General features: G+C 35.4%; 2 protein-coding genes across 4 annotated transcripts in view; one reads left to right on the top strand and one right to left on the bottom strand.

Annotated features, from left to right (window-relative positions):
* Positions 1 to 1,764, bottom strand: part of LOC126812342 (uncharacterized) — a 68,284-nt gene extending 66,520 nt beyond the window's left edge. For all 3 annotated transcript variants that reach the window (XM_056098446.1, XM_050538699.1, XM_056098444.1), the window contains exon 1: positions 1,642 to 1,764. The gene's annotated coding sequence lies outside the window, so the exon portion shown is untranslated. The remainder of the gene's footprint in view (positions 1 to 1,641) is intronic.
* A 2,409-nt stretch (positions 1,765 to 4,173) lies between these two features.
* LOC126812343 (evolutionarily conserved signaling intermediate in Toll pathway, mitochondrial) lies at positions 4,174 to 12,506 on the top strand. Its single transcript, XM_050538703.2, has 5 exons — positions 4,174 to 4,318; positions 7,285 to 7,748; positions 8,300 to 8,523; positions 9,985 to 10,216; positions 11,385 to 12,506. Exons 2-5 carry the CDS (start codon positions 7,289 to 7,291, stop codon positions 11,657 to 11,659), a joined length of 1,191 nt encoding a protein of 396 aa, XP_050394660.1. The 5' UTR covers positions 4,174 to 4,318; positions 7,285 to 7,288; the 3' UTR covers positions 11,660 to 12,506.
* The last annotated feature ends 138 nt before the right edge of the window (positions 12,507 to 12,644 follow it).

Raw genomic sequence — 12,644 nt, 5'->3', positions numbered from 1 at the left:
TATACTAATATTTGTGACTGTCGTTTGTCTGTCTGTTTGTCTGTCTGTTCGGGGTTGGCGGCTACACTAGGTCTGCCCCAAGTCTGAAATTTGGGGTATAGGGGTAGCTCGGACCGGGGAGTAACATAGGCCAGGTGGCGTTAGTCTACCCCTTCCGGGTTCGGGGTTATGACCCCCGAGCGAAGCCGGGCATTCTTCTAGTCATATATAAAACTAACTGATTAACTGTGGGTTACTTTCATTATGACTAATCACAAATTATGTTTACAATCTAATATCATTCTGACAAATTCGCTTGAGTTTTTAAAAACATTTTTTATTTCTAGATACAAATTAGAATTATATTTGAGGCGGCGAAAGTCTGAAATTGAAACTATATTTCTCTTAAACCGGTCCTACTAACCACCGACAAGATCGGAAAGGGGGAGCGGGGCAGTCGAGTCCAACGTATTGCAAAAAGTGACCGTCATGGACAGATACCACATTCTACACATCATCCAAATTTTAAAGGATCTTAACAATTGACAACATTATGGATAATTGAAATATTGACAAAAACCGTCTTGCTATCACCGCAAAGGGCGTCTTTTGGCCAGTAGTGCAAAATGTATTGCAAAAAGTGACGGACATGAAAAGATTTGTTATAGATATTCTCATATCCAAATTTTAAATGATTTCATAAAACATAGAAAATTTTATGGATGATTGAAATTTTGACAATAACATTCCTGCTAATCGCCGACAAGAACCGAGAGGGTTGGGTTGATTTATTTTTTGGGCAATTTAACTATCTATAATTTTGGCAATTTTTTTATGAAATTATTTTCATTTGGATATGATGTGTAGAAAATGCACATAACATATCTTTCCTTGTTGGTCACTTTTTGCAATACTTTGTGCACGCTTGACAATGAAACCGAACTACTTGTTTGTCGATTATCAGTATTTCATGGATATTTTTTCCGTGAAATAAATAGCAATATACCCGTTTTCATGTTATAGCCGCTTTTACCTGACAAGTCGCCCCCTCGCCCATATGAACTTATTTTTTGCCATAATTTTTAAAATAAAAAAAGTCTGTTCACATTTTGGGTTAAATTTGGTTATAAAAGACGGACAAAAATCGTCAAAGGAATTAATTATTTGCTAAATTCGATCCTAAACACGGTTTCTAATGTGATTATGACCCTTTAAAATATTGTCTCGATTTTCGAAGAAAAAAAGACGTGTTTGTACCCAAAATTCGAATTGTTTTAATAACAGTTGATAAGAGTTTTAACTTATCAACTGTTATTAAAACCACATTTTGAGCGATTGCTGGAAACGTGGAATTTATATTTGTGTTCAAATCAAAAAAGAAATCTTAATAATAAAAATATAATATGTTAATTTTTATATATTGGTTGCAAATTTATAAGATTAAATATCAACTTATATACGTTTATGAACAAGTCTACATTGATGTCAGTGAGCCAGAATAAATTATATAGATTTCTCAGATATAATATTAAAAAACACACAAAGACTTCCTGAAACAATAAACTTCTTGTACTTGTATATTTTCGTTTTTGTTAAGGCAAAAGACAAATCATATAATTCATCCTTCTAAAATTAAATTTATAAAATGGAATTAAAGTTTACCTTATTTGACTGCGGCGCTTACCGCAAACTTTGGCGTTTAACAGTAGCGGTATGCAGATATGAATTACCTTTGAATACAAAAAATGAAGGTGGCAGAAATATATTTGGATCAATAACACAACTTACCAAAACTAATAAATATGATAGAATCAATATGAACACACCTCAACTTAACACCGGCTGACGTGGTATGAATAATGATATTTAGTAGCTGTTTATAACATAAATTCAAAAGCCATATTTCAGTTCTTTTAAAATATTTAAAAGTTATAATTCTGACTAATACGTTGGTCTAGGCCATTACTGCACGTGTCACCACCCTCTTTAAACACTCCGACAATAATAAAAGAACAAAATAGAAAAGCTGAGAAATTTTGGAGATTAAAACTGCAGAAAAATAATTTTAATAAATAAATACGATAGATATGGCGAAGTTATTTTTTGTCTGATTTTCTTAGGTAAAAACTATAACTAATTAATTTATTACATTATGGAGACGTAGCAGCTCCTAAGGGGGGGGGCGCAAACTTTAGGAAAATTAATGTAATGAAAGAGAATGTATGCGCGCACTACGGCCTGATCTTATTTCGAGTTCTAAACATCACGTTTAATTGTCTTTTACGTGCAAGCAAACCTGTACACGGGGCCTTGTTGCCCCCCCCCCCCCCCAACCCTAACGACTAGATGATGTTCCTTGTCTGGTCGCCCGTCCTCCTACACTGACAAGGGTTAGGAAGCTTCTTACTTCGGCTCCCTCAGATCTATGGATTGTGAATGAAAATATTTATGTTGAGCGTAGCTACTGGCGAATATTTTGGTAAACATGCGGAATCATTGCTTACCATCGTGGCCACTGATTTCGTCGTTATAAGATCATCATCGGATACCCTGTAAAACGCGAATACACGTTAAATGTAAAATAAAGAAAATACGGATTTCAGATATGAAAAGCCCAAAACCTTCAAAAAAAAAGTTTACCCCATCCGACGTCCGACATATTCTCTCCTGCCACAGATCTTTGTTACCCTGTGATCGTCTAGTTTTGTCTCTAGCTCGAATATTGTTGTAATTCTTTCCGTTGTGTTTTCGTACCGAAATCAAATGAAATGAAATGGGGTTTAACGGCCTACTGTTCTGCTCCTAAACTGGGCTAATGAAGACGGGCATACGCCATACAGTGTGCTATGAGGGAAATTTTGCCCGGGCAGCGGCACTATCGCCTACTCTTATATCGAATTCCAATTGACACGGGATCTTTTACGGGCATTCGAATGTATACACGGGACCTCGGTTTTTTGTCTCATCCGAAGGACTAGACAGCTGTCCTTGTCAGGCCCTCCGTCCTGCATCACTGACAAGGGGGAACCACGCCGGAAAATCTGGATGAACTTTGTCGGCCAATGCAGGGATCGAACACCCGACCTCCAGACTAGCGAGCCAGCGTCTTACCCACTTAGCCACGTGATCCCCTTTACCGAAATCAAATACCGGTATGTAACAGGAACAACGACAGTTTTATCTATACGTTTTTATGTCACAACAGTTAAACAATAGTCTACATTACAATACATAAAATCAACATGTCTTTCTCTCAACCTCACTCCTATAAAAGTCTAACCAGCGTGGCTAGATTCAGGAAACCACTTCATCATGAAATAGTCATCTAAAGAACCCAAAGCGTGTCTCATCTTCTAAAGAATCTACATGATGTCTGGTCTTCTAAAAAAAACAATGATGTATCATCTCTAGAAAGAATCTACATGATTTCTACTTGTTACGCCCATATCCAGTTCCTTATATATGTATAGATTTCCGCTATTGATTATTCAATTGGCCAAATATTATGTAATAAAAATCGTGGGATTGGTCATGCCTAAAGAAATAATTAGTAATTTTCCACTCGCGTGTATTTCAAACAACTTATCCTTGAACAATGTAAATGACCAGCAGTTTTTGGTTATGAATATGAAATCAATATTTTTGTAAAAATAGCAATATTGTTTCTGCCAACATTCCTTGTCTATATGAATTTGAGACCAATAATTGGTCCATGGCATAATATGGTCGCAACGACAATGGAGGAGACAGATAACATATATATTTATCAAATTATAAATCATGTCCTCTGGTGCACTTATATTCGCATAGATTACCAAATAGTATTACAATTTAGTAAAGTAATTGAGGTTCATGTGAATATGAATCGTTTGGATTTCCATAATACTACCGCCTCACTCCCTATTATAGTCTCTATCATCCAGAAAAATATTCTACGTTGAAGACTATGAGGTTCTGGGTGATCAAGACTACTCCTTATATTATGCACTGTACTAGTAATAGATTTATGCTGAAAATCATATTTAATGGAATTTTAGGATAAAAAGAACCATTTTATAGGAGCACTGAAAAGTCGGATGGTCAATTCTAAACCTACATGAAATTAATACTAGATAGTGGTCTCATCCCGTCAAATATATTGTACTTACCCCCCTTGAATAATATTCTTCGTTTAGAAATCAATTTCGTCTGTAGAAGGTCGTAGAAAATGAGAAAATGCTGTTTGTAGCAGCTTCTCATCATGTTTATATGATATTTTATGTATTTGTTTTCTAAATTCATAGAAACAAATTGACCCAATAGTGCTCCATATTGTTTAGTTACTGTCACTCGTCTAAAGGTAATAAATAACGTGAAGTTTTTGACAATAGTCATAGAATAAATAGATCGTAATCTTCCCTACTGTCTGAGTCTTGGTAAATTTTAAACGGATTTCTTCGATTATGAACAAACTACTTAACTTTGGTGATTATAAACTTACCTGTGTGTTTGTAATGAACTCCCGTTCGATAAATCCATTGCACAACTAATTATCACAACGATGAAAACAAGTTCTCTCTTGAAAAATTGAAATATCACAAACTTTTCCCAGAGAAAAATACCAATATGGAAGATGGTTACGTCACTCTGCGGAAGATATCATTTCGTATTAGGGGTGACAGCATGATAGGAAATTCAAGTACAATTACGACAAGAATCCATGACCACTCGGACCAAAGACCACTCGGTTGAAGACCAGTCGGACCAACTGATAGACCACTCAGCCCAAACAAATAGACTACTCGGACCATACAAAAAGACTATTCGGACCCAACAGAAAGACGACTCGGACCAATAATAAAGTGTTGTTTTAATAAATTGATAATTGCGTTTGTTTTAATATGATTACTCGAACCAATAATAAAGTGTTATTTTAATAAATTGATAATTGTGTTTATTTTAATATGACTACTCGAACCAATAATAAAGTGTTATTTGAATAAATTGCTAATTGTGTGTGTTTTAATATGACTACTCAAACTAATAATAACGTGTTGTTTGAATAAATTGATAATTGTATTCCAAATCGCAAAATATCGAGAACCACACTTGTAGTCACGTTTAAAAAGGGGCATATAAACGTCCGGTCTTCGTATTATTATGTGCTGTTTATATTAACGCATCAAGGGCGGATAACTTGAAAACATGTCTCCCCCCCCCCCCCATATATAGTAACCCAGGGGTTAGTGGGGTAGAACGGAATGAAACCACTGGGGATACCGCGAATGTGGAAAAAGTAAAATTAGGCTATCAGACAAGAACAGTATACCCGTATATGTAGAAACTGTCAAAAGTCTGGACATACCGAGTCTCATTTCAAGAGTAAAGAAAAATTAGATTGATATTTTTTTTTGGCACCATTATTAATTAATTTTAAAACTAATCGTTGATTTATTTTCCGTACACAAAATTGAACCAAACAACTCTAAATATAAGAATTCCGTATAAGAATTATTTGCTTCTTTGTATTGTAATTTAATAATAAATAAATAGCATATTGTCTAGCCTTATAATATAATTTAATTGGTCCGACTGGTCTTGTTTTGGTCCGACTGGTCTTAGTCCGAGTATTCTTTGGTCCGAGTGGTCTGGATACCTACGACAATTGGCATTGAGTTTGAGCGTTCGCACACATAACTACCCGCATTCCTGTATTTAGTTACCGTCTTTTACATTCTAGTTAAATCTCTGCAAATTTTATAGCTTTACTTTTTGAAATATTTTGTTCTAATTATTTGATTAGCGACTCAGATGGGATTATTTACTTTTGAACACGCATGCCGCACAAACACAACTATACATTCGTTTTACAGGCTTTATCACACTTCGGTCAAAACTGTCGAATCGAGAATTAATGTTCCGCTTCTTACGGGGTCATACGGGCTTAGTAGCATTATATACCCACCCGGGCACCCAATAGACACGCTGAGGGCTGCCGCAACACGCTTAAAGATGTTACTGAAGCGGTTATTATTCGATCGAAAGAATGCGTATAAAATTAAAAATACATTCAGAGAATTCGGAGGTAAGCTTCATGATCCTTGTTAAATTATTTATAACATAAAGAAGATAGGATATTTATAGTTTATACATGACTTTATTTTTACGAGTATCCGTGCAATCAGTCATATTTTAATTGTGAAGAAAATTTGATAGACTGGCGATCAATGGTTTCCATATAAATCTCCTATGTAATTGCCTTCAATTGATATTTTTCGTCGCCCAAACCCATATACGATCAAAATGATCGCGCTGTCAAACTATCTTTCAATGTTAACCAACCCCCGCAACAGGTATATTGGATTCGACCAATATGTCACGAAGACATTGTTGACATCGACTCTGTCGAAATTACAAGTAAATTTTCTAATTTTTCAAGAGAGAACTTGTTCTCATCGTTGTGATAATTAGTTGTGCAATGGATTTTATCGAACGGGGGTTCATTACAAACACACAGGTAAGTTTATAATAACCAAAGTTAAGTAGTTTGTTCATAATCGAAGAAATCCGTTTAAAATTTACGGTGGTTCACACAGTAAATCTTAGCAATCGAGTGACACAGAATTTAATTCTATTAGTATTACAGTTCTGTCAGTCCCATTACTCCCAACAACTGAATTAGTGTGGTGAGTAGATCATGACATCAATAACCACAACGACCATTCAGCTGCCGTTATCCTTTGGGAGCCAAAGTGACTCAGCGGGTAAGACGCTGGCTTGTTAACCATGGCATGTCCCAAATCCGTTCCCAGTGTTGGCTGAGAAAGTTCCTAGTGATTTTCTGGCAAGGTTTCCCAATGTCAGTGGTGCAGGACAGAGGACCTTACAAGAACAGTGTAGAGACTTAGTCGTTCAGATGATGCGAAAAAGGTCACGTCTACAAAGATCCCTTTACAGTCGGAAATCCAAATAAGACTAGGCCATAGCAAATCCCCCCCCCAAAAAAAAACCCAAAAAAACTGGCATGGTGCAAGCCTGTGTTCCTTAGTCCAGTCGGTTCAAAAAGGTAGGACATTAATAAAACCTGTCTTGATCTGTTGATAAACATGGACATAGGAGATCAATATTTGGAAAAGTAAATGGTTATCATAGTGGATGCTTGAATAGTCCCATGAATAGTGAAAACCAAGTTAAAAGGGGAATTTTGGCCTACAAAGTTTGTGCTGACTGATAATTAAGAATAAGAAAATGTGTATGAACAATCAAACCCATGATGTGTTATTATCTCTGTAGCCTACATGATCAATTTCAATTTTTACATTTCAGAAATATGGAAAAGTTACGTAAATTGTGTACATATATGCTACAAAGAAGAAGTCATATTCTTTACAAAAATAAATTATTGACAGGTTATCATACATCAAGTGTGCGTTTGTGGAGAGATAAAGTTGCAATAAAAATTGAAGAAAAATTAGCAGTTCAACATCAGGGTGTATTTAATGAAATCTTAGCCAAGAAAAAAGCAGACAAAGCTGCATTTCAAACAGCTATAGCTTACTATATAGCTAAAGAAAAGTTGTACAGAAGAGGACATGTTGAGTTTATTGAGGCAGCTCTTCATCAAATGAAAGAATTTGGTGTTGAGCGAGATTTAAGTGCCTATAAAGCGTTGTTGAGAGTTTTTCCTGAGGGCAAAATGATACCGAAAAGTGTGTGGCAAGTGGAAATGTTTCATTATCCAAAACAACAAAGCTGTGCTATAGAACTTATGGATCAGATGGAATATCATGGTAATTTGTCCTTTTTGAGCTATCTATTATTTTAGTGAAGTAATTTACATTCCAAATGGTATAACTGTGGGTGTTTAATGAGCTCTCTGGTTTGCTCCTGCATGGTGTTGGCTGTGGTTTCCCACTTGTTGCTAGTGCAGGATGAAGAGCCTGGCAAGGAACAGTGTCTAGTTCATTAGATGGGATGAAAAAACAGAGGTCGTTTTTTCGACTCATTCAAATGACTATTTGTTGTCCCTTGCCAGGCAATCCCTCCTACACCACCCACAACAGAGAACCACGCCGCAAAATCCTGATGATCTTTCTCGGTCAACACTGGGATCGAACACGGGTTAACAAGCCACCGTCTTAATCACTAAACCGCCGTAACTCCACAAATGTGACAGGTAAAGAAATGGAAATGAAATTAAATTGCTGTATGAAGTTAGTTAATGTTTGTTAACCAGGTTTGTTTTGTATATGAGTAAAATGGAGACACCTACTAATTAGAATATATGAATATTACCTATGAAAAATGTTTAGCCTTTTTTTTTCTTTTCACTATTTTTAAGATGTTTGTCCAGATCGTGAGTTTGGATGTATTCTTGAATCAATTTTTGGTGCTGAGGTTCATGCCTTCAGGAAATTTAGAAGAATGCTGTATTGGCTGCCAAAGTTCAAGAATGCTACTCCTTACCCTATACCGTACACATTGCCAATTGATCCAATAGAGCTAGCTATGTTGGCCTTAAAAAGGATGGTAATTGACAATCAAAACAAGCTTACAGTATGGAAGGTAACTAAGGAAGTCTCTCTCTCCAGATTGTTTAAAAATGATTTAACCAGAACCTCGTTTCACTGAAATTGACCACTCAACAGCAGTAGGAAACAGACTTGTTTGTGAACACTCTACAGGTCACAGTTCTTATCCGATTTTGATGAAACTTGAAATATAGGTTTATCTCCAAAAGATCTTGGTTCCTGTCTATATTGGCATGTATCAGATCGAAACTTAATGGATTATGGCCCCTGATTGTACGTAAAATCACGATTTTAGCTTGTGGACACTCAGAGGTCACAATTTTTATCCAATTATATCATTGTTACACCCTAATGACGGTTAGAACGAATTTTGTGAAAATCAGACCGAAACTGTCTGACAAAATAGCCGCTCCTTGTACCCAAATAGTGTAAAAGCAATACCCAGGTTTTACCCTTTCGAAGTCACAATTTTTATCATATTTTTCTGTCGCAAAGATCTTGGTTCGTTTCGCTATGCGAGCATATCACACCATAACTTCCTGAATTATGGCCCCTGATTGTGTGAAGAATTGCATTTTTGGCTTGTTGACCCTCTAGAGGTCAAAGTTTTTATCTGATTTTAAAAACCTTTTAAAAATATCACCTTTACACCGTATGGATGGTTGGGTTAGGATTTTGTAAATTCGGAAAGAAACTGCCCGACAAAATGGCTGCTCCTTGTAAGCAAATAGTGTAAAAGTATATAATACTAAGGTTGTGAAACCTGCAGAGGTCACAATTTTTATACGAATTTGATACAACTAAAAATATGTTATATATTTGAATTGGGTTAAATTGTTTTCATGATATTTAGTAATTGAACTTGAAATATTGTTCGAAAAACAGTAAATGTATTCCATAGAATTATGTCCTGTGCATATTAGATTACTGGTATATGAAAAATTTGAGGTACCAGTAATTTTATTCAGCCATTCCCATATGTGAATACATTATAACCTGTCTGATGGAAATCTGGTAATCTCTTTACAGGCGAAGCATTGTGAGATTTTTCTGGGATTGTTCTACTAGTGATCAGAATGAATCTTGCTGAAAGATTTGTTACATGTAGTTGTAATGGAAGCCTGGGAATTGGCCTCCTGTTGACAAGATAACAAGATTAAACATACACTATGCAAGAGCTAAATCTTTAGGCCTGAAATGTTATATAAAGCGAGGCTAAGTCCAAATTATAATTTATACCAGTGCCCTGGTTACCACTGTGCACACATCTTGTCAAAACTACAAACAATGATAACTTGGCTAAGAATGAAGTAATTTGACTGAAATTTTCAATATTTTCTATTTTCATCATCTATTTTTGAATCATTATAGCAAGAATGACCAACTCTTTATTAAACTCTTAACTATTGTATCTTTAATATTTTAATTCAAATCTTCTATTGCCAACAAAATACTGAATATCGAAATAAATCAGAATCTGTTTGTATCATTTCAGACATTAGAAGCGGAAGAAGAGCCTTTAGAGGATACCTTTATTGTTAGTGCTATGAGTCCAGAACAGAAAGAATTAATAGAAGAACATCCAGAAACTAAACCATTGATTGTTGAGGGGGGATATAAAACATGGTTAAGAAATATATCACAAATATACTTTGTACTTCGAGCTGACCCCAATCCTGAAAACTTTACCAAACCTTCAGATGATAGCAGATATGAAGATGAAGAAGGTATAATGTTTGATTTAATTAATGTTTGGAAATCTATATAGTTGTGGGTAGCTGTCCCATATTTCTCCCATAAAGCTATTAGTTTCGTTCTTAAGTCAACTCTTCAGTCATAAGTGAGGTTGTGGGCTGTTTCCTTTATATATATTTGTTTTGACCGTAGTACAGTAGGACATTAAACCTCATTTCATTTCATATCTTGTGAACAGTCGTGCCGATATACTGTCACCATTAGCAAAGACATCCATGCTAATTCCAAAATTAGTATGAACAAATCCCATAGAGCAAGTTTTAAAAAATCGATTTTGAACTGTATGAATAAAATGTGAACAAAAAAACATGTTCGAAATTTACAATCCTAATCTTTTGGAATTACTCGGCTCTTTCATATGCCTAAATAAAAATCTTACCATTGAGAACTTTGTGAGTTGTCAAGTATGACCACCTGTTTTGATTAGCCCAGCTGGGGAGGAAAATTAGGACATTAAAACCTGCATTGAAATTAATGATGGGTCATTTTTCATAAAAATATCAAATTTCTCACGGCTTAATCCATGTAAATATATACTCAGGTTGATTACTTAACATTTAATTAAAAAAACAAAATCAAAATAGATCTATGCAATGTCAATTGTACATATCTTTGTAATTACTTAACAGCATTGAACCATATTTCGACTGATATTTCTATTAGAGAGACAAGGAGTAGGGTTGACTGGCAACCACATGGTTTTTTTTTATTGGTCCTCCGATTTCCACCCACTGCTAAAGACCTCTACATGCAAGCGAATTATTGAAATAAAAATGAACCGTATGTTAGTCCCAGTTTTTGTCAAGTGGATGTTAAACCCCATTTCTCTCTGTCTGTATTAGATATCTGTCTTTCACAATGTTGTAGTTTGCAAGTGATAGTATTAGTATACCTATTGCTTAAAATGGCACATCATGACTTTAATTTCCCTGAAATGACAGGGACATATAATTCATAGTATAACTAACTAAAATCTTGTAGTAATGTGTAAAATTTTCTGGTTGTTTATGGTGGTTTATAAAAAACAATATTGCAGTAGCTACTTGCTTTTTTGAGCCTGTGAAACTGTTCAAAATTTGATGCTGGCACAGCAATAATTTTAATGCAGATCAGCCTATGCCCTATATTTTTTATTTTCAGATTTATTTGAATTTACTACGATATTTGAAGAGGAGAAACCCAAGTCAGTAAGTAAAGCTCTGAGTATACATGAACAACCTGATGGTACAGTATTAGGGATGTGTATCACTGGAACTAGTTCAAAAAACTCACTTGTGACGTGGATTCGGTACATGCAACAAACCAACCCTAAATTAGAAAAAATACCAATTGTCTTTCAAATGAGAACACCAGAATCTGGTTTACAGGTCATTGAAACAGATCAAGAGAAAAATGCCAGCAAATTTATTTCCTGAATATACAGCTGTTTAATGTGGAATAGAACTACTCTAGAAACTGTTACAGTTATATGCAAATGATATTTTAAGGTTGTTATTGCAAGCTTATCATTCAAGGATTAGTCAGACATGATAAACATCAATCATGTCAGTGAGGAGCTCATTCATTAAAAGAAAATATACTAATAGATTAATTCATGAGAATAAAGGTGGGATTTGGTTGCCGAGTGGCACTGTAGATCATGAAGTTTGATATTTATGCATATCAGAAGTTGGATCCCAAGATTATTCATGACAGTGATGAGGGTCACCTGCATGAGTTCATTGGGGTTTTTTGGGGGTTTTTTTTTAAAAATGATGTGAAATGGGGTTTAACGTCCCACTTTTCTGCACTGACTGTGCGAATAAAGGCGGCATACGCCATACAGTGTGCTCTGAGGGAAATTTTGCCCAGACGGTGGCGCTATGGCCTACTCTATGCCCAGACAGCGGCGCTAAGGAATTTTCTCAGGCAACATCGGGAGTGAACCCAAGACCTCCAGACTAGCAAGCCAGTGTCTTACTCACTGAGCCACCACGGACCCCAATTTCTCTTAAGGACTCCTGCACACATGCAAATTATTGAGAAAAATTTTGAATATTGAAAAGGTTTTTCCTAATAACCATAGTAACAATCCCTAGTGTGTAGTAGAGGGTTCACAACCAAAATAACCTAGTTTCTCCATCAATCCCGAACCAAGAAAACCTAGAGCTGTGACAAAGATAGTGCAAAACTAATATTTCTACCGCATTAAAATTGCTATGTGATGTTTCTTGTATTTAATATGTGTATAACTATTTATGAAAATAAAAAAGTGATACCTATTTACAAATGTATGCAAGGATGAAGTTGGAGAACTGATTTCAGTACCTGGTCATTTTCCTGTGAATACTTGTAGTGTCAAGAATAATGGAAAAATTGTTCTGGAAAAAGTAAGCATACCATGCCCCATACACTCGAATA

Source organism: Patella vulgata, chromosome 2 (assembly GCF_932274485.2).
Source record: "Patella vulgata chromosome 2, xgPatVulg1.2, whole genome shotgun sequence".
Classification (NCBI taxonomy): domain Eukaryota; kingdom Metazoa; phylum Mollusca; class Gastropoda; family Patellidae; genus Patella; species Patella vulgata.
This window is presented reverse-complemented; position numbering and strand designations above follow the sequence as displayed.